The 23,042-nt window shown below is 47.6% G+C and overlaps 1 protein-coding gene across 1 annotated transcript in view; it reads right to left on the minus strand.

Annotated features, from left to right (window-relative positions):
- Positions 1-7,044: 7,044 nt before the first annotated feature.
- Positions 7,045-23,042, minus strand: part of ANO2 (anoctamin 2) — a 344,241-nt gene continuing 328,243 nt past the window's right edge. The window contains exons 22-26 of the mRNA XM_088025695.1: positions 21,354-21,506; positions 20,926-20,978; positions 18,844-19,025; positions 9,233-9,338; positions 7,045-7,314 (exon numbers count right to left, since the gene is read on the minus strand). Of these exons, the coding sequence (XP_087881821.1) occupies positions 7,045-7,314; positions 9,233-9,338; positions 18,844-19,025; positions 20,926-20,978; positions 21,354-21,506 (764 nt within the window). The remainder of the gene's footprint in view (positions 7,315-9,232; positions 9,339-18,843; positions 19,026-20,925; positions 20,979-21,353; positions 21,507-23,042) is intronic.

Raw genomic sequence — 23,042 nt, forward strand, 5'->3', positions numbered from 1 at the left:
TACATATTCTTCTCTAGTGCCCATGGAACAGTCTCCAGAATTGATCACATCCTAGGTCACAGATCAGGTCTCAACTGGTACCAAAAGATTGGGATCATTCCCTGCATGTTTTCAGACCACAATGCTTTGAAACTAGAACTCAATCACAAGAGGAAAGTCGGAAAGAACTCAAATACATGGAGGCTAAAGAGCATCCTACTAAAGAATGAATGGGTCAACCAGGAAATTAAAGAAGAATTAAAAAAATTCATGGAAACCAATGAAAATGAAAACACAACTGTTCAAAAACTTTGGGATACAGCAAAGGCAGTCCTGAGAGGAAAGTATATAGCAATACAAGCCTTTCTCAAGAAACAAGAAAAGTCTCAAATACACAACCTAACCCTACACCTAAAGGAGCTAGAGAAAAAACAGCAAATAAAGCCTAAACCCAGCAGGAGAAGAGAAATAATAAAGATCAGAGCAGAAATCAATGAACTAGAAACCAAAAGAACAGTAGAACAGATCAACGAAACTAGGAGCTGGTTCTTTGAAAGAATTAACAAGATTAATAAACCCCTGGCCAGACTTATCAAAAAGAAAAGAGAAAGGACCCAAATCAACAAAATCATGAATGAAAGAGGAGAGATCACAACCAACACCAAAGAAATACAAACAATTATAAGAACATATTATGAGCAACTCTATGCCAGCAAATTAAATAACCTGGAAGAAATGGGTGCATTCCTAGCGATGTATCAACCACCAAAACTGAACCAGGAAGAAATAGAAAACCTGAACAGACCTATAACCACTAAGGAAATTGAAGCAGTCCTCAAAAATCTCCCAACAAACAAAAGCCCAGGGCCAGATGGCTTCCCAGGGGAATTCTACCAAACATTTCAAGAAGAATCAATACCTATTCTCCTGAAACTGTTCCAAAAACTAGAAATGGAAGGAAAACTTCCAAACTCATTTTATGAGGCCACCATTACCTTGATTCCCAAAACAGACAAAACCCCATCAAAAAGGAGAATTACAGACCAATATCCTTGATGAACATGGATGCAAAAATTCTCACCAAAATACTAGCCAATAGGATCCAACAGTACATCAAAAGGATTATTCACCATGACCCAGTGGGATTTATCCCTGGGCTGCAAGGTTGGTTCAACATCCGCAAATCAATCAACGTTATACAATATATTAACAAAAGAAAGAACAAGAATCATATGATCCTCTCAATAGATGCAGAAAAAGCATTTGACAAAGTACAGCATCCTTTCTTGATCAAAACTCTTCAGAGTATAGGGATAGAGGGTACGTACCTCATTATCATAAAAGCCATCTATAAAAATCTACAGCAAATATAATTCTCAATGGGGAAAAGCTGAGAGCTTTTCCCCTAAGGTCAGGAAGGCGGCAGGGATGTCCACTCTCACCACTGCTATTCAACATAGTATTAGAAGTCCTAGCCACAGCAATCAGACAACAAAAAGAAATCAAAGGCATCCAAATCAGCAAAGAGGAAGTCAAACTCTCACTCTTTGCAGATGATATGATACTTTATGTGGAGAACCCAAAAGACGCCACCCCAAAACTGCTAGAACTCATACAGGAATTCAGTCAAGTGGCAGGATATAAAATCAATGCACAGAAATCAGTGGCATTCCTATACACCAACAACAAGACAGAAGAGAGACAAATCAAGGAGTCGATCCCATTTACAATTGCACCCCAAACCATAAGATACCTAGGAATAAATTTTACCAAAGAGAAAAAGGATTTGTACTCAGAAAACTATAAAATACTCATGAAAGAAATTAAGAAGACACAAAGAAATGGAAAACCGTTCCATGCTCATGGATTGGAAGAACAAACATTGTGAAGATGTCAGTGCTACCTAGAGCAATCTACACATTCAATGCAATCCCCATCAAAATACTATCCACTTTTTTCAAAGAAATGGAATAAATAATCCTAAAATTTGTATGGAACCAGAAGAGACCCCGAATAGCCAGAAGAATGTTGAAAAAGAAAAGCAAAGCTGGTGGCATCACAATTCCGGACTTCCAGCTCTATTACAAAGCTGTCATCATCAAGACAGTACGCTACTGGCACAAAAACAGACACATAGATCAATGGAACAGAATAGAGAGCCCAGAAATGGACCCTGAACTCTATGGTCAACTAATCTTCGACAAAGCAGGAAAGAATATCCAATGGAAAAAAGACAGTCTCTTCAACAATTGGTGTTGGGAAAATTGGACAGCCACATGCAGAAGAATGAAACCAGACCATTTCCTTACACCACACACAAAAATAGACTCCAAATGGTTGAAAGACCTAAATGTGAGACAGGAGTCCATCAAAATCCTAAAGGAGAACACAGGCAGCAACCTCTTTGACCTCAGCCACAGTAACTTCTTCCTAGAAAATCGCCAAAGGCAAGGGAAGCAAGGGCAAAAATGAACTATTGGGATTTCATCAAGATAAAAAGCTTTTGCACAGCAAAAGAAACAGGCCAGAAAACCAAAAGACAACCGACAGAACGGGAGAAAATATTTGCAAATGACATATCAGATAAAGGGCTAGCATCCAAAATCTACAAAGAACTTATCAAACTCAACACCCAAAGAACAAATAATCCAATCAAGAAATGGGCAGAAGACATGAACAGACGTTTTTCCAAAGAAGACATCCAAATGGCCAACAGATACATGAAAAAGCGCTCAACATCGCTCGGCATCAGGGAAATCCAAATCGAAACCTCAATGAGATACCACCTCACACCAGTCAGAATGGCTAAAATTAACAAGTCAGGAAACGACAGATGTTGGCGGGGATGCGAAGAAAGGGGAACCCTCCTACACTCTTGGTGGGAATGCAAGCTGGTGCAGCCACTCTGGAAAACAGTATGGAGGTTCCTCAAACAGTTGAAAATAGAGCTACCATACGATCCAGCAATTACACTACTGGGTATTTACCACAAAGATACAAATGTAGGGATCCGAAGGGGTACGTGCACCCCAATGTTTATAGCAGCAATGTCCACAATAGCCTAACTGTGGAAAGAGCCAAGATGTCCATTGACAGATGAATGGATAAAGAAGAAGTGGTATAGATACACAATGGAATATTATGCAGCCATCAAAAGGAATGAGATCTTGCCATTTGCAATGACGTGGATCAAACTGGAGGGTGTTATGCTGAGTGAAATAAGTCAGTCAGAGAAAGACATGTATCATATGACCTCACTGATATGAGGAATTCTTAATCTCAGGAAACAAACTGAGGGTTGCTGGAGTGGTGGGGGGTGGGAGGGATGGGGTGGCTGGGTGATAGACATTGGGGAGGGTATGTGCTATGGTGAGGGCTGTGAATTGTGCAAGACTGTTGAATCACAGATCTGTACCTCTGAAACAAATAATGCAATATATGTTAAGAAAAAAAAATAAGAATAAAATAGCAGGAGGGGAAGAATGAAGGGGAGTAAATCGGAGGGGGAGATGTACCATGAGAGACGATGGACTCTGAAAAACAAACTGAGGGTTCTAGAGGGGAGGTGGGTGGGGGGATGGGTTAGCCTGGTGATGGGTATTAAAGAGGGCACATTCTGCGTGGAGCACTGGGTGTTATGCACAAACAATGAATCATGGAACACTACATCCAAAACTAATGATGTAATGTATGGTGATTAACATTACAATAAAAAAGATTTTTTTTTAAATTAACTATGAAATGGATTCCATTTCTTTTTATCCTTAATAAGGAAAAACTGATGAACCCAGTGGTAAATACAGTTTGTCACCAAGCCCTCAACCTGGAGCTCATGGCTGTTTCTCTTGGAGGTAAAAACTTAGATGATTTAAACTGTTTTATTTATGTTTTACTTTTTCTGCATTTTCTAAATATTCTTCAATGAGTATATATTACTTGTATGATTAAACAAAATAGATGCTATTACAGACCAATATAGGTGACCACACATACACCACGAGAACACAAATGAACTCAAAATATTAACTGTTACTATTTCGGAGATAGGGCGTAAGAAAAGGAGTGATATTTTTTTCCTTTCTTCAGTGTTTCAGATGTTTGTTCACAACTTTTTTTTTACATGTTATAGTGAAATCTCAAAATTAATTTCAAAGAGCTCAGAGAAGGTTTTATTGTTTGTTTTAAGTTAGGGACTGCACCTACCATGTCTTTACCCAGCTTAACAAGTCCTTTGGGAAGTTCTTCTTACTTAGCCTAAATCCCAGGTGCTGCTGTGTTAGGCGGGCATGTGTGATGGTCTTGCTGGTAACGGAAGTGCTACTGAGATGGTTTGGGCCTAGGGGTGGGGACAAATCACAGAATCCCTAATTCTGTAGGGGGAGAGAGGGAGAAAGCAGAATCCTTTCAGGGTGGAAACCTATATCTGGGCAGATGAAGTCTCCCTTCCTCCCCACCTAGGTCTCCCCAGGAGGTGCTGTCTGACCTGGTCCCTCGGGGGGAGCTCTGGCCACCCCTCGCTTCCACATCCAATCTCCAATCCCTTAACGGGACGGAGTGGAGCAGAAAAAAAAAAACAAAGCAAAAGGCCCATTATGCGAAGGAAATAGAATGGAGCTCCTACGCCCACTACTAATCCCCTCTACCTTGCTCAACTTTTTTTTTCTCTGTAGCATCTCATACCTTCTCACATACTGTATAGTTTATTTTTGCTGTTCATGATGTCTTCCCGACTCGCTCACAAGAACGTAAGCTCCCGGGGGCAGGAATCACTGTGTCGAGTGATGTATCCCGAGGGCCCGATACAGAGCCCGACACGTGGTAGGTGGTCGGCACCTAATTTTGAATACGATTCAAAACAGAAAACTGAAATTTACGGGACAAAAGGATTGATGAGATACACAAAGTGGAAACAGCAAGACAGCATATACCGTGGAATTGTAACTAAAAATACGCATCCGTTTGAGAGGGATGAGAGTCTGGAAGGAAACACAGCAATTGCTGATGTTGATTCTAAATTTGGGGGACTGTGGGTGACTGCTTTCTTCTTCGTTGGTTTTCTGATCGTCTGACTCGGGGTGCAAGTGGCACCTCTGTGATCATATGAAAACGTTTGCTTGGAAAAAAAGAGGGAAGAAAGGTGGGGTCCTGAGCCAGCTGCAGTCAGCGCGCAGGTGGTGTCTTGGTGCTGGAGGCGGCCTGGACCCTCAGTGTGGAAATACCAACCCCACCCACCCTGGAAGGACTCGTCCCTGGGGAGAGCCTCCTTTTTATGGGCCTGGAATCTCCATGTCTTTAACGCTCCTGAGGTGAAATTTCTCTCCTGTGGGCCACTGCCCTCTCCCCAAGTTAGCGGAAGCCTGTTGTAGGGCAATGCAGTGTTCTGTTTTGATAATACCGGAGTGTGCATCGAGGCTCACATGCTGAGCGTGACCACAGAGGCGTGACGTGGTTAAAGTGTAGTGTAGGACTACTGGTATGTGGGGGGCGTGGGACAGCCTTGTCTGCTGCCCCCACTAAAGCTGTGCCCTGGTGTCCCCATAAAAGAAGGGACCACTTTCCAGAGTAAGAGTTGGTGGCAGTGCCACCCTGCATGTGGCCAGGAGGCAACAGAAGCCACGGGGAGCAGCAAGGATGACCAGCCCAGCACTCGTGGGCCCTGAGATCACCAGGTGTGCTGAAACCTGAGAACACTCAGCTCTCCTCTGGAATGTGGCCCTCGTCGAAGCTTCCATCCAGACACTGAGTTGGACCGGGGCCGGGTCCCAAGAAACAGGACCATGCAACTGGTTTCTGCAGAGCAGGTGGGGTTGAGGTGTGTGAAAGACAATAATGAACGATGTTTGGTCTTTGCATGCAACCATACTTGAAAATCTCACCCCCCACCAAGGTTCAAAGATGTAACTTTTGAACCATCTTGGGCTTGTCATTAATTCATATGTAAAATGGTAAGCCCCATACCTCTTGTGCTTTCACATTTCTCTTCTTTCTTATATTTCTCCTTAGCCCCTATTTACTAGCTGAAATCCTAAACATCCATCAGCTTATTGTCTGTCTCTCCGCAGAAAGTAAGCTCCATGAGGCAGAGATCTTCTCTCTGGAACTCTGCTATATCTCTCATCTGAGAACAGCATCTGGGATGTAGTAGGTGCTCAATAAATATTGGTAGGAAGCGACAGAAAGAGAGAGACTCAAAGACAAGGAGATGGGGGCACCTGGGTGGCTCAGTCGTTAAGCATCTGCCTTCAGTTCAGGTCACGATCCCAGGGTCCTGGGATCCAGTCCTGCATCGCATCAGGCTCCCTGCTCAGCGGGGGGCCTGCTTCTCCCTCTCCTCCCTGCTCCCCATCTCTCTTACTATCTCTCTCAAATAAAATCTTAAAAAAAAAAGACGAGACGTATCTTTATAAAGAATGTTTCCATTTACTTTATTACTTTAGATCTGAACCTGCATTAAGTGATGGTTAGTTGCACAAGCTCAAAGCATCCCCGCAACATGAACTGGAGACAAGCCCGGGTTTGGACCTCTGCCACTCAACATCAAGTCCAGTGGCCATAGCATTCAGCCCTGTGACTTAATTTGCATCCACTGGTGCTGTGACAGCCCTGGCTGCAAAGACTCAGAGGGGTCTGCTCAGGGAGATGGTGGGAAGGGGTGAAGGATCCCTCAGGATGGGGGCTTGCTTCTCTCCCAGCCTGTGGCCGCCCGAGAGAGGACACCTGAGGGAATGCAGGGAAGGCTCATGGCGCCTGGGAGCTCGGGGGTAGAGACACCCAGTTCTTTCACCAAGTGACTCAAAATAGGGCCCCAAGCTCCCAGAAGGATACAAAGAGGACCTAAAAGAAACTTAAGCTTGAAGTTTCTGAGAAGCAGCCCCATTTCTTTTCCTGCCTGTGCTCATTCTCTCGCTCGCTCTAGCCTCTCTCTCTCTCTGCACACGCACACCTTGCCGAGACCCCGGCAGGCCAGACCCTGGCAGACGCAGGCCAGGAGGCCCGTGCAGGTGCACAGCCACGCTCTGTGAGGTCCCTGGCCGCTGCGGCGGTCCCTAAGCGGGGCTGGCTGGCTCACACGTTTGTGTGCTGAGAACCAGAGGATGCGATGCTGCCCGGCTGGCTCCGGCCTGAGGGTGCAGAGCTGGACACCCGGCTCGTGCTGCGCCGCCCCCCTCCCAGGCTCCTCTGGGCTGGCTCGTCCGTCAGCTTGAGTTTCTCATGCTCCTCTTTCAGGAAGAAGTCCACCAACAAGCCCTTCTCTTTCTTGATCTGGTCGCTGATGTCCGTGGGGATGTCGGGAATCATCCAGTCCACGAGGACACTCAGGAACATCACGAGGTTCTGCCAAAAGCCAGGGAGAGAGGTTGAGAGGAGAGGCCCAGCGCAGTGGGGCACCAGGGCTCCCCCACCGACGGTCACCCTTGCCCATCAGAGTGGGGTGGGCGGTGTGGCACCAAGGCGGGGGCAGGGGCGGTGGCGAGCACAGACCCAGGAGCAGGACACTGCCGTGCCCTTCTGGCTCTGCTACTTTCTAGCAGGTGCCCCGAGCCGGTGGGCAGAGGTGCCCCACAGCGTCCCCATATAGAAAGTGGAGCAGTAATAAGTACCTGCCCCCCGAGCTGTTGTGAGGATGACACCAGTCAGTGCCTCACATGGGGCGGGGCTGTTGCTGGCCCCCTCCTGTCCTTCCTGCCCGGCCTCTCAGCCTGCAGGCGCCCTGCTCCAGCGCTCCCTGGGAAGTGGGCACAGGGCCCGCTGGTCCCCCCCAGGGCTCCCCCCGAGCCCGCTGTTCCTCTCTGGCTTCCAGCCGGTGTCAGTCCTCCAGGTCAAAGATGGACCTTTGGTTTCTGTGCTGACTTCTGGCCTCAGCCAACCTCGCCCTCACCCGATCCCGCTCTCTCTCCCATCCCGCTGAGCAGGCCACACCGGTCGGTCTAGGGCCCCCGCCTGCAGCTGCCCCTTCTCCATTCTCAGCTTCTGTGCACGCTGGTAACTGGCTTCCTTCTTCCACCTGCTGAGCCCCACCCCTGCGCTTGCAAACATTCCTGGAGCACTTTCCACGGAAGTGGCAAATACCTCACAACAGCGCCAGCTCAGCCCGGTACATGGCAGCTCCCTTCATAGCCCAGTTCCCACCCAGTTTGCCCCCTGAGCTGGGGCATTCTCTGCCCGCCAGGCACACGCGCACTCTGAGATCCAGGGACAGCGACGGAGCCCCAGACGAGATCTCTAGGGCACGGCTGTCTTCCAGGCTCCAAACCTATTCCCACCTTGACCTTGACCCTCCCCCGCACCTAGGGGCCCAGGGGAGGGCCAGCGGACCAGCTGCTGCGTCCAGGGGCTCCTGGGTGCCTTTCATGCTCTAGAGTGGCTTCAAGCCACACTCTCCCCTTAAACCAACTTTCACAGTGTTAACAAGTGTTCCACGTGACCTGTGGGAAAGTCAGGGGACGCCTGCAGGGGGAAGCAGCTTTTCAAATCCATCGCCCCATCTCCCCAGAGCAAGAATGACTGTCTTCTTTAGGTGAAAGACTAGCCGATGGGCTTCTCTACTTCCTGGGCCGGGGTCAGGCCAGGATATCTTAGAGCCCCCCAGAGATCTGCCTTCAGGGAATACAAAAGCCTGAGGGAGTGGAAGGGAAAAGGATCTGGGCTCGCACTCCAGCCCCTCTTGAAGGGCGGCAGGACCCCAAGTGGGACCTGGGGCCGCATACCCGCAGATCTCGGCCATGCAACCCGAGCTACGGCTATTGTCAGAGATAGCGATCGCAGGGCTCGAGTTTGCTATTCATCCATGGAGGCATGGCCGGATGGCTCTGGGGCCCTCCCCACCATATGTCTCAGGGGCCGGAGCACGCTAACAAAGGAGGCAGCCAGCCGAGAGCTAGAAGAATGGTTCAGAACTCGAGCCCTTTCTTGAGCTGCAGAGGCCACGTGGGCTCTGTTTGTCTACAGTAGGGTTGAGACTCTGGTCCCCACTGCTCTTCTCGCTTCCTTTCTTGTCTTAGGTCTAAATGGGACTCTATCTCCACCCTGCATCTTACCCCACATCTGTCTTGTAACCTTACTCTGCGTTCTATTCTCTTTCTGCAAATCCATCCATTAATGGAAGTCCTCTTGAGAGTGCTCCCTGCCTCCTCCACTTGCAGAGACCCCTGTGTCACAGTGCCCTGAAAGCATGGGGCAGAGGGGCAGGCGAGGAGACGCGGCTGTCTTTACCCCTGCAGCCCAGATTCTATTCCTTATCTGAACAACTCACCTGGAAGATGATGACGAAAGCCAGACGGGCAGACAGAATGGCCCAGTACTGTTTGGAAAACTCATATGGGTTCGGGGCCCAAGGCGGCTCTCGGTAATCCTTAAACCTGCCCAGAGAGAAATGTGGTGTTAAGACTGGGAAGAGACGGGGGGAAGGGGGTGCTTCTGATCCTCAAGGATCAGAACAGCCTGTAAGCCCCAGGCTCCCAGACTTGGGAAATAGGAGGAAGAAAGGAGGGAGGAATTCACAGCCCCACCAACAAGCGTCCATGGAATAAAAGGACCAAAGTCCTAAAAAAAGCCCAGTGTTGACCTGGAAATGCCTTTTTCCTACTCTCTCTCTTGAACATCCCCCACGGCTTCCTCTGGTGTCTGGATTCTTCTTCCAGAGGAGCCCAGGAATCATGAGAAGAGCCCAGCACAGTGGTCCATGTTGGCCCCACTGGCCATGAGCTCAAGAGGGGAGGGAGATGCCCAGAAACTTTGGACAGCTCTCAGCAGGCCCTGGGCTCAGGGATGACACAGGTGGCTGCAGACAACCCCAGGCTTCCTTCCTGGCTGGCTGCCTTGGGACCATGGCCATAGAGGCGACTTCATTCTTGCACCCCAAGGAAGGCTGACTCAAACCAAGCTCAAGGCTGAGTGAATTTGGGGGAATGGTGGTAATAGTGATGGTTGGTCAGTATCCTCTTCTACTGACCACATTTATGATCTGTCCATGTGGCTTAAGAAACAAAAGGTCAGTGTCTGACATGAGCTCACGCCTCTTTCTCAGACCCACGGAGAGATTTTCCTCACTGCTGTCTTTTCACCCCCATTCTGTGATGACTCATGTTAAAAACTGCTCATTTTCGGGGCACCTGCACGGCTCAGTCAGCTAAGCTTCTGACTCTTGATTTTGGCTCAGGTCATGATCTCAGGGTCCTGAGATCAAGCCCCACATCAGGCTCAGCAGGGAGCCTGCTTGAGATTCTCTCTCTTCCACCCCCTCTGCCACCCCCCCCCAAAAAAAGGCTCATTTTCTCAGACTCACTTTTTTCTAAGCCTGGACAAGTGACAAGAGCTGGTACCAGAAGAATTATGACCCTTCATGGAACTGTTTTCTCCACGGAATTCAACAGATCTTTGAGGCTTAGTCAAAGCAAAACAAGCCCTGGGGGAAGGAGTGGGACTCAGGGCTGCTGAGGAAGGCAGGGCGGGGGACTCTGTCTGAGGAGGAGCCAACAAGGAAAACGACCTACACCGAACGGAGCCAGGAGCTTTTCTGGGAGCTTTCCCATTCAATCTCCATAGCATCTTCCGGCAGGCACCGATATCCCCATAGAATGAATACGGGGGACACTGAGGCTCAGAGAAGGTCAGTTACTTGCCCAGGTCTCTCTCATGGCCAGCAAGGACTAGAGTCAAGGCAAGAATCCCAGTCTGGCTGAAGGCAGGCCTTTCCTCTATTGTCGCAAAGCACCTCTCCAAGAGCTGTGGTTTGAGGTGGGGGATTCAGAAATGGGTGTTTTGGTTTTTTTTTTAAGATTTATTTTTAAGATTTATTTACTTACTTGAGAGAGAGAGAGAGAGTAGGGGGAGGAGCAGAGGGAGAGAGAGAATTTCAAGCAGACTCCCCAATGAGCGCGGAGCCCAACATGGGGCTTGATCCCACCACCCTGAGATCATGACCTGAGCTGAAATCAAGAGTCAGATGCTTAATGGACTGAGCCACCCAGGCACCCTAGAAATGGGTGCTTTCTGTCCCTTCTCCCCCTGGAATGAGCCAGCTGCCCTAAAAGATCCGGGTAAAAGCATGGGGCTTCCAACTGTCCACAGAGAGATGCAGGAAGAAGAGAAGGAAAAAAGAGGAAAAGGAAAAGAGATGTACACAGCCAGAAAGAAAAAGGCAGAGCGACAGAGTCAACAACAGGAAGAGACAAACAGACGTGGACAGTAAGCAGTCGACTAGGGTTGGGCAGGAGGCCAGGAGCTGCCCCTTCCCCACCTCCCCTTTCCAACAGCTGATCACAGCTGTTGCAGGCTTGCTTTGACATCCGGATGAAAAGCAAAGCTAACTGCAGCCCAGCAAAACACGACGGGATTCAGCATATCCATCCGAGGCTGAGGACAGAAGCACGGCCAGGTCTAGACTAGGCTTGCTAACGGGAGAGAGGGAGAGCATGGCTAAATGGAGGACACCTTGGGGTGGGAAAAAGCTCAGGCTCACTTCCCTCCAGCTGCCCCCCAAAGGACCCCAAGGCAAAAGGGGATTTACTCTTCTCAAGATCTCAGGAGGACGGGTGCGACACATACGCCCACTCTGTGCCATGGGGACACCCTTTCCCAGGTCCAGCCCCATCCCTCCCGCTACAATCAAAATCTGTTTCCCTTGTGCTCTAGCTCCATCAGTGAAGGAACAGCTGCTCACTGACCTTGCTCTAGGAGCCACTGCTCATCCCTCTTTTTTCCCAGTCTGAAAAGAAGCCATAAATAATCTAATTCTGGTCCCACCTCTGATACTAACTCACCACAGATTTTGGAGATGTCCCTTTGCCCTCCCTGAGTGTCCAAAACATTTTTAAAATCTAACAAACACATCCATTGAATCAAAGGTCTGGGGAAAGAGTAACATAGATATTTCCAGAAAGCTTTACTTGAAAACACAAAACCACTAGGGTGTCTAAAAAACAAGTGTGCACTGGGAGTGGCCTTTGTCACTTACTAGCCATAAGACCCCAAGAAACCTGTTTCTCATCTCTGAACCTCAGCATTCTCATCTTTAAAATGGAGCTAGTAAAAACGTGCATCTCCATGCTGAGCACACAGAAGTGCTCCAGCTCTCGCCCACCAACCATAAATAAATGAACACATACATGCGTGCTCGTGCGTGTACATTAAATGTTAAAGGAAAGCACAGTGAAAATTAAATAAGACAATGCATGTGACTGTGATTTCTGGAGGCTTCCACAGAGAACAAACACAATGGTTTCTTCTGGGAGAGAATGACTGGGGTCAGTACTATGAAGAAAATGTTTTCCTTTTGTATATATACATATGTATACAGAATTGCTTTTATGATAAAAAAATCATAATTTCAAAAGGATATAATTAATGGCAATATTTGGGGGACCCAAACACATTTTTATACTAAGCTTTGAGGAGGAAAATTACAGTGTTAACTGAGACAGACTCATATACAGTAAGTGAAACTGGTACAAAACTCATTATTATAATTTAGCTTTAAATTACTTTAAGATTATATCTAGATTGTTCTAACACTATGAAGAATCACATGGAGTTGAATTTATATACTACTTAAAGAAATAAGGTTCCCATTAATTCAAAATATATTTCATTATTATAAAACAAAGCCATGAAACCCCATAAAGGTTCTATGAGATCACTTGGTGTTAACGCACGGAAAAGTCTGCAAAAGACGCGCACAAATGCTTTGCGGTGAGTACTGTTGGGGAGGTGCCTAGGACCAGGCAGAGGGTAGGGTGGACGTGGGACAGAGTCAGAGAGGCTGCCTGTAATGTTTAGGGTTTTTAGTATGTTACATGTATCATGAAATATTAAATTTTTTAAGGAAGAAGCAGAAAAGAATCTTTGGAAATTATTCATTCCGTGTCCCCATTTTTATAGATGGGGACACTGAGGTGTGAAGGGGGAAGAGAGACTCCTGGCTTAGATGTCCCCCTCCCATCCTCACTTGCAGGGGTGGCCAGTGACAGTGACAGGAACATCTGCCACAATTCATCAGCATCCAAAATCGCCGTGGGCAGGAAGGGTGCCGAAGTAACAAACTGAGGAGTTAGTCATCAACAATCAGGGATGGCTTTTTCCAAAAATGAGGTTTTAGTTACATTATGAATCAGTTAGTAAAAACATTTCTCAACTCTAAACAGTGGTATGTTTAAAAAAATTGTTTTAATAGTCCCAATGGAAATTAATGTCATATTAATGCTAAACACAATTACATACAATATTTTCATACCATCTGAGCTACTTCAAACTGCCTTCTGAGATTGGCCTTTAACAAGGGAGAACAGTACAAGCAATTGGGAAGTAATGAGAACCACGTTAATCCAGGGGTCGATAAAGATCAGGAAAGGCAACGCCCGGAAAAGCTGACTCTTCCTCTGGATTCAGCGAGGAGCAGATGAAGAGACAGCCATGCACTGAAGAGAACTCGCCTCTTCAAAGACTTTTTATGTGACCTGGGGATATGAAAGAACTCAGGCCCTGTGGAGAAACCCGGCAGGCACCACCCAAGGATGCTCAGCACCCCCACAGCAGGCCCATTGGGTTGGCCATGCCCAAGTAGGCTCCCCAGTTTCCGGGACCCAGATCCCTGGCCAGGCCCTCCCCTGCCAGCCCCTCTGCTCCATTCCAGTGGAGCCAGGAGCCTGGGCCACCATCTGCCCTCCAGGACGGATGGTAGCCCTTCTGCCCTGTCAATAGCCACTGCCCCTGCCCGCAGACTGACGTCATTGGACTGTTTATGAAGCAGCCCTGCCAGAGCAGCGAAAGGACTGAAGCAAACGTTGCTCCAAAAATGCTGGGAATGCATCTCAAATGGGCAGCTGGAGACTTGTCCTAACTTTTACTGCTATTTTTAAGATACCTCTATCCCTGGCAAGGCTGGGTTGGAGCCCGAGACCTCAGTTTTATTTGACCACATTTATCTCCAGAGGTCACTGAAAGCTAAGAATAAGAAGGGTCATCGAGTTCCCAACATTATTTGCCAGAAAATCAGGGCAAACTTCATTTCCCACCACGGAAGCAGTTTTAAACACTGGCTTTGGAGCTAGCTCCAGAGCTCTCTCTCCTTCTCTCCCTCCCTTCCCCACCCTCTCTCTCCCTCCCTCTTTCTCTCTCTCCCTCCCTCTTTCTCTCTCTCCCTCCCTCTCCTCTCTCTCTCTCTCTCTCATTCTCCTGCATTTCTACTTCTTACAGCCACTGATGATTCCTGGCTTACAACATCAGTAGGTTATGCCACCACTTTCTGAGACTCTGGTGAGCCAGCCAAGTTCACACAGCACGCAGTGAGCAGGACCCACTGAGGCAGAGATTTCCACCAACAATTATTATCCATCTAGGAAAAGGTAGCCCCAAAGACACCTATGTGATATCTAGATGATAGGCTGACGCTGCTGTCTGGACACCTGCTTACACCATAGAGTGGAGCATCTCTTTATTTCAAATGTACCCCCTCGGTCTTCACACTGCAGCCAGAGAGAACACCAAAGAAAAGTATGATCTCATCCCTGCTCCCTGTGGCTCCCCACTGCCCTAAGAGGGAGTCCACGCACCTCCATATGACCACCGTGCTCTTCTTGGTCTGGCTTCTGTATTCTCTTCCCGCCTTGCCCCTCAGCTTATCCAACACTCCAGCTCCCACCACCAAGCACCAAGGAGCCCGTCTACCTGGAAGGCCTTGTTCTCCCTGGACCTCCTTCACCACTTGAGGCTCCCTTCCGGTCCCCCAGCACTCTTCCCACCCCTCCCAGGCTGGCTTGGTCGTGTGAATGAGGAGCATCGACTAGAGCATCAGTCTGGCCAAACTTGCGCCATTCGACCTTCAGGTTTTAGCTCCCTTGAAGCTTCCACACAATACTTAGGTCTGGGTTAGATGCATGCCTCCTTCTTCAGGGCTCTCAGAGCTCCTCGCAGTTACCCTATTTTAAATTATTAAAGCTAGATTATAATTTAATAATAATAATCTACCCTATTATAAATTATTAAAGCTTGCTTACTTGCTCGTCTCCTCATCTAGAATTCTTGAGGGAGGCCTTGTGTCTTATTCCTCATTATGGAACCAACGACAAGCCTTTATTGTAAGGTCTCAAAAATGGTTGCACAGCGAACCCATAATCCTTACTGGTACTGAATAAGGAAACATGACAGATGCTCCAGAAATCATTTTGGTGTGACCTTGCAGATACATTTTCTTAGCAGAAATATAAAATGCACTTCCTACTCGTGCACCCAATAATAATTCTGCCCCTTTGCTGGAAGAGGTTTTTGTTTTGTTTGTTGTTATTTTTTAATGGGCCACCAATAAGCCATGATCCCATCAGCTTGCACGGAAACGAGGAAGAGAAGAGTCGAAGTCGGGGCTTTGCAGCAGGCTGGGGAGTCCGTGACTCTGAAATGGTTACAACAAAGCTTGATCTGTTCCACGTGTACTAATAATACCTGGTATGCTGGGCTTTGTTGTTGTAGCCATTCATCTTAACTTCTCACCAGGGCACTACCTCCTACTCTGTGCCTCAGATGGAGATCATTTCACCTCCAACCCCCAACTCCTCCTCTGGTTACCGTGATTGGTTCTGGGGAGGGCATGCATACTGGTCCTAGCGGATGAGATTTTTGGAGGAACACTGGGAGAGAGGTATGTTCCCACTTGGACTTGGACCCAGTAGCTGCTGGCTGTCATAATCCAGTCATTGACTGGAGTAGAGTTGGGAGGGAGGTAGAGAAAGATCTGATTTAGGCAGACCTGTTTGGAATTAAGTCTTGCCTTGGGGGCCCATTAAAGTCCTTTTATGTTTAAGCTAGTTAAGCCCCTGATATATCTGGAAAGCATATTCATAGTGTTTCTGGGAGATCTGATGGTCAGAAGCAAGGTCACAGACCCTCAGTCCTTCTAGACCAACTAAAGAAACACACACAGGGGGATGGGATGCCTGGGTGGCTCAGTCAGTTAAGCGTCTGCCTTCAGCTCAGGTCATGATCCCAGGGTCCTGGGATTGAGCCCCGCATCAGGCTCCCTGCTCAGTGGGGAGCTTGCTTCTCCCTCTTCTTGCCACTCCCCCTGCTTGTGCTCTCTCTCTCCCTCTAAAAAAAAAGAAAAAGAAAAAGAAGAAGGAAAGAAGGAAGGAAGGAAAAAAAGAAAGAAAGAAAAGAAAGAAAAGAACAGAAAAAAGAAAAGAAAAGAAAAGAAAGAAAGAAAGAAAGAAAGAAAAAGAAAAAGAAAGAAAGAAAGAAAGAAAGAAAGAAAAAAAGAAAAGAAAGAAAGAAAGAAAGAAAAAGAAAGAAAGAAAAAGAAAGAAAGAAAGAAAGAAAGAAAGAAAGAAAGAAAGAAAGAAAGAAAGAAAGAAAGAAAGAAAGAAAGAAAGAAAGAAAGAAAGGAAGAGAAAGAAAGAAAGAAAGAAACACACAGGGGGCACCTGGGTGGTTCAGTGGGTTAAGTGTCCAACTCTTGCTTTTGGCTCAGGTCATGATCTCAGGGTCAAGAGACTGAGCTGGGCATCAGGCTCCATGCTCAGTGGGGAATCTGCTTAGTTTCTCTCTCTCCCTCTTCCTTCGGCCCTTCCCCATCTGTGCTCTTTCTCTCGCTCTCAAATCAATCAATCAATCAATCAATCAATAAATCTAAAAGAGCAAAACAAAACAAAAAAAACCACACAGTGAGCCTTGCTTCCCCACACAACCCACACTGGTGTTGCTCCCACTGCACCTGGGGATTGAGCCTGCATTCTTGGATAAATGTGAGTTTTACTTCAAAATCTGTCAGGGAAACCTCAGTAACTCAGAGAATTCTTCACCTTTCTAAGCCTCGGTTTCTTTTTATGTAGAATGAGGAGCTTCAACAAGACCATTTCTATACCTTCCGGTTATAAAAATGATTTTGTAAATATTACTTTTCAGTGCTGACTGCTGACTGACTTCATGTACCCTGCTGGAGCCAGTCTAGATGCCACCAGAAAAGCCTCGAGCTGGGACACAGCCTCTGTATAGTGGAACTATGTCTTTCTCGGACCTGTAGGCCAGAATGTAACACCTGGTATCACAGTCTGGTATGCCAGGCGTACAGCGGAGCGGCCCTGGGCAGTGCATCATGTAGCAGCAGAGGACCTCAGTCCCAGAGTGAGACTCTTTATAGCTTCAGATGGGCAAATACTGGAAACATCTAGGCTGACATAAATCAAGATCTGTGAATAAGTTTACTTACCTGATCTTAGATCTGGTCCCCGGTTTTGAGTCTCCTCCCGGTTGGCTAGAGTGGAACCCTACAGTTATCCCGGCTAGGACCATTTAATCACGCATTGGTAAGGCTGCATCACTCAGTCATCTGGGTTGGGAAGACCAATTCATTTTCTCTCCTGTGTGGCATCAGACTGTGAGTCTGAATCTGAGCAGCCATTGCACGAATGGCGGGCCTTAGGTACCAAGTGCGAATGCACGACGGATGCACCCAGGGTATGGCTTCTTCGATGGAGGGATCACCAGCTCTTACATCAGACATGCTTGGGGATGGCCAGGAAAAGCCCTCAATACCTTTCTTAGGTTTTGGTTTTTGTTGTAGTTATTGCTCTATTTTTTAAAATATGAGATGTGATCTTTGCTCAAGCTCTTCATGGGGACTATCATCTCACGAGGGTACAAAACGGTTAAAGAGTTCATTCTCCTCTGTTCTCTTTATTTGCCTTTCTTGGGTTAATAGTGGAGAATTTTCTGTTTCTTGGCTTCCATGATCCCCGTGCTGGTGGTTTTCAATCATGACTCTGACCTGGACCTCTCAGGAATTCCAGCTTATTGTGTCTCGGAGTTAGGTGAAAACTTTCCCACCACTTTTTTAATCGATGTGCTTGAAATCAAATTCATCATATGTACCATAAAATTGGATTCTTTTAGCATCTTCCCCATCACTGTCAATGGACCCACCTTTGACTTCAGCCTAACTGTGAGAGATATCCTTGGTTCGGGCTCCTTCTATGTCTCTTGCCACCAATGCTGTCATGTATTACAGTAAATAGCTCATCCCCTCACCTCCTCCTAATTCCTTCCACCACTCTGGGCTATGCCCGCCATGGTTCATGGCTGACTGACGGCAGCAGCTCAGCTGCCCTCCCTGAGTTCCCCCAATTCTAGTCCATCCTTCTCTCTGAGACTAATTGTCCTAAGCCTACACTTTATCTATCATTCCTGGTACTAAAAAGGTAACTTCCTATCACATCACATTACAATGCCTGGAATACATCAAGATTTCCCATTATCGACTTCATCCTACCTATTCAAATTCAACAATGCTTTGGCTTATACTATCCTAGGAGTTTTGATATATTGTATTTCCTATATTATTCCTTTTTATTATCTTTTAAGTGCTCTTCTTCCTAACTACATTACCTAACCCCCAAGTGTTCACCTAACACCCCAAATTCATCCTCACCCCACAACTTAGCCCATGCTGACTCCCCACCTAGCATACCCTCTCTTTCTGTCTTACAACTCCTCCTGGGCCCTCCAGGAAGCCTACCCTCTCCTTTCTAGCCCCCACCGATTTTCCTCTCCTCTGAACACCCACAGTGCTCCTGGTCCACACTAGATAGAATCCCTGAATAGCCGGCTCTGTCCTATCTGCTCTGCTTGCTTCTTCCAACCAGACCACAAACTCCTTGGTGGTAAAGACAAGGCTATATACTTCTTTGCTCTGTAGTGTCTGGCAAAAGGCACTCAATAAATATTTATCGATTTACTGAAATTGATTTATAGTGACTTGGGGGGCTGAGGGTAGGAGAAAGAGGGAGCGGAGAGTGATATATATCTAGATCTTCCAGATAATAATTTGGATCTACCACTTCTGGTCACCTGCTGCCACCCTCCTCCTCCCAATTACTTTACCTGCAGAATTGAACCTCTTGGTCAAACTGTGAGTTTTCTGGCTGCGTTCCTTCCTTCAGCTGGCTGACGTTGAAAAAGGAGAGGGTGTGGTTGACAAAGCCGTGCAGGGTCCCGTTGTGACTATAGGCGTACTGGTACACAAGGCGGGGGATAAAGTCGGAGGTGACAGCAATGACAAAAGCCTGAAGTACAGAAGCACAGGTGCTTGAGGGGCGGTCAGGATGGAGGCTGTCCAGGTGGGGCAGGCTCCCTCTGGCTGAGAGACTGGTCCCCCTTGGGCTCCCCATCCAGAGGCATTGCTCTGCTAGAGAAGTCCTTACTCTGAGCTCATGCAGCTTTTCCACCTTTGGTATGTGTAAGTGAACCCACTAGACAGTGGCTGGTTGCTAAGGATGCTAAGCCAGTGTGGATTGTTGGGTTCTGGAGGGAATGAGCACCTCTGAGATATTTGAGTTGACACTGGTGTTGGCCAAGCCAAGGCAGAGTGGAAGATTTTCTGAGAAAATTACTGATCATGATAAGAGGGCCACTTTCAGGTGATATGGAAGGACATTGGATGACCATGAACCTCTGTCTCTGGGGGACACCAGAGAACCAGGAATCCCAGGGATATGGTGCCATAGTTCCCTCCATTTGACGATTGTCTCTCAACACTTTTTAGCACAGCATGTAATGGAAGTTGTTCTTTCATCCATTTGACATAGGAACACGGAGACCCAGAGGGGGAAGGAGTGGGCCTTGCCTGATCCCACGACACGTACCCAACGCACTGTCTGACATATTTAAGTGTTCTATAAATGTCTATGGAGCAAACCAAACAACGAGTGAATGATTGCATGTTTGAACATGGAGGTACTTTCTGCAAAGAAAATCTGAAATCTTTCTGGCAGGTGTTTATACTGTATTCTGCACCAACAGTTAAAGCCCTTTTAAAAAAAAATGTAGTTTAGGCATTGTTTTCTAAATGTATATATGAGTGTGGATGGCCATAACCATATTTGAGAATGAGTAACTTACTGAGCACTTGCTATAGGTCCTTTCATCTTCCCAGTTAATTTCCAGAATGATCCTTTTTGGAGGGTAATCTTATGCTCTCCCATTCTTACAGATAAAGAAGTCTTAGGCCAGGGAGGTAAGATTTCTTGTCATTCTGTTGTATGATGGAAAGTGCCTAGTATGCAAGGCCTCTTTTCTAGGTAACACAACTCTAAAATATCTACTGATCTAGTTTCCAAATTGCACCTTATTTGTCAGCCTTAAGATGTGCACTTCCTACACCGAGCATTCAAAATGCAGTGGGCTGATTCTCTCTGCTTCTCCTCATGCCTCTCTAGTCATTATAAAATGCCTTAATAGGCAACCAAGTCACAGCCAGAACCAAAGTTTTTCTCCCGGGGGAAAATGGGTGGTGGCTTTCTTGGTATGCACCAGGCCAGCAGGACTTTCCTCCAACAAAAGGCCCTACCCGGCCACCATCCACACAGGAAGCAGAAGCCAAAGCTGCCATTGGTTTGGGCCCAGCAAGATTTCCTCAGAAACGTGGACGTGTCTGGCAAGGCAGTTAAGGAGGTCACAACAGGTAGGACCCCTCTTCTTGGATGTCCTATCTTAACCTACACGTGCCAGAGTCCCTGGGAATAATTACGACTTCACATTGACAGCTTAGAGGAACCATAATTAGGAACCATGGCCCGGGCAACGGTCCAGGTATTGTTTAGCTCGGGAGTAGAAAAAGAAAGGAAAGAGATGGATAGATAGGCGGAATTCTTTCCTCATTATTCTTGGCTCTGAGGAGAGATCAGATTTTGACTCTTAAGGCCAAGGTATGCATTCCGGTGGATAATTATCTTTCCTTCGTGTCGTGAAATTAACGAGAAAGTCACAGAGCCCTGGCCACAGCCTGATGAGTTAGAAGGCATGTACGCACTATTAACCAGGGAGCTGCCTTGAACAAAGCTCCAAAACGAAAAGGCTGGGAGGTAACAAGGGCTGGTACCCTGCTTTGAAGACCTAAGCTCCTCTGGAGGCCCACTGTGCAGCTCCTTTCCCATACAGCTAGGGTGTCACAGATGGAACACTTACATTGCTGATAACGGAGAACTTGCCGATCCCAGAGAGAATGTCAAACCAAATCCCTGTAAGACAGAAAGCAGGGCGTCTGGCTCACTCCCACCCTTGGCCTGGTGACTGACAAGGCTGCAGCCCAGGGTGATGCTCCGCGGGCAAGGCATCAGTGGAGGTTTGCAGGGCCCCCCAGGAACGGGCTTGCCTAGAAAGGCTTAGGTGCCACCCTGTCTGGAAACCAGGGTGGGTTTGGACAAGTGGGTGTGGACAAAGGCCTCCCAGAGCCCAAAGATATGAGGATGAGGAGCTCCAAGGGACAAAGAGGCAAGAGCTTCCCCCAGCCCTCCTGAATCCAGAGTATGACGGTGGTGGCAGGTCGTGGCAGGGAGCCCGAGGGGACCAACGGAGGTGGAGGGCCTGCCATGATCTCTAAGAAGGGGACATACCAATATCTTTGGTTCTCACGGCATCTGGCCGTCTCAGCTCGGTCACAAACTTCTTTGCATCCAGCCGTACTTCAATGACATTGTTGAGGAGGGCGAACACAGGTGCCAGAGGAAAGGAGGCCACAAAGAGGGTGACAAAGCCAAACTGGATGACTAAGAGAGAGAAGAGCGTGGGAAGCTTCACCAGGAAGAAGCAGGATCTAGGTAAACTTCGCCTTGCAGCTATGGCCCCTTGTCCTTTCTTATGGGGTCTCTTTCCCACCCTTGGTCTCCTAGGATCCTTTTTCCTCCTGCCCCACAGTCGTGGGTCTTTCTCTCTCAGTGCCTGCAGGCCCACAGGCCAAGGCAATCACCCCAGAGCAAAGCTCTGTGTTAGGAGATGTGAGAAAAGGAAAAGTCTTGACTCTCTCCTTTCCATCACTCTTTATCTCCAGTCACTAATCCCGGTCCTCTAACTCACAGGTTGACAATCTTTCTCAGTAAGTGAGTAGATAGTAAATATTTTTGCATTTGCAGGCCACACAGTCTTGTCACAATGACTTAACTCTGCCATTGTAGAGTGAAAGCATCTAGAGACAACACGTGGACAGAGGAGCTTGGCTATGTTCCAATAAAACTTTATTCACAAAAGCAGTACATAAAGTGGGCTGGATTTGGCCCGTGGGCCATAGTTTGCCAACCCCTGATGTAACAAAACAAAACAAAACAAAACAAAACAAAAAAAAATCACCTCCCAAATTTGGCCTCTTCTTTCCATATCCATAGTCACTGCCTTTATTTAGAAAGTTTATTCATTCATCACACATTTATTGAGAGCTCACTGAATGTCAGGCACCTTGCCAAGCATTTCAGGAGGCAAAGGTCTGGTCCTGCTTTCAGGGAGCTGGGTGTAAAGCAGAAGAGAGAAATGTACACAAAGATGTGCACCGAGATTTTCTGCATGCCAAGAGAGAACGAGGAATGTACCAGAGGTAGCGGAGACCCAGAGGAGGGGGAACACAAGCCTATTCAGGGTGGGGACTGAGGAGAGCCTCCAGATCAAACACCTGAGCTTGGTCTTGAAAGACGGGCCTGGACTGAAGAGAGCATTCCAAGCCAAGGAAGCAGTGTGAGCAAAGGAGGGGAGGAAGCCTGAGCCAGTCAGATGGCTGTACGGTGTCCAGCCCCTCATCACTTCAGCCTGGGCAACTGCATGACCCCCTAACTGCTTCCTCTGTCACCAGTCTGCCCAGGCCTCTATAGTCTCTTCCCTCAAAACCCCCAATAGTCTGATCCTGTCACTTACCTATCATAAAAATGGCTGTGGGCTCCCCTCTGTTTCTTGGCTATAGGCCAAATTCCTTATCTTGGGAGGCAAGTACTTCACGGTCTGCTCCCCACCTACCTCTCTAGCCCCATCTCTCCACATCTCCCTCACAGCCATTGAGCTTCTGCCTTCTGGCACTGGGTTTCTCCCCCTCGGGATCTTCCCTGAAGGCAGCAGGTGCCCCCACTCGCCTGTGCACCCGCTCTCCAGCTAACAATATCTATGCATCCCCAAGACCATTCAAATGCCATCTCCTTGCCATCTTCCTCCTGCTCTACCCTCGCCCCACCTTGGTGCCTGCCTCTGTTACAGCCCTCACTGTGTGCTCACACCTCTTTTCCACTAGACAGGCACGGGCTCCATCCATCCCTAGGGGTTCAGCG

This window comes from Eumetopias jubatus, unplaced genomic scaffold (assembly GCF_037043125.1).
Source record: "Eumetopias jubatus isolate StellerSeaLion01/CBP00866 unplaced genomic scaffold, mEumJub1_p1.0 scaffold_8, whole genome shotgun sequence".
NCBI lineage: Eukaryota > Metazoa > Chordata > Mammalia > Carnivora > Otariidae > Eumetopias > Eumetopias jubatus.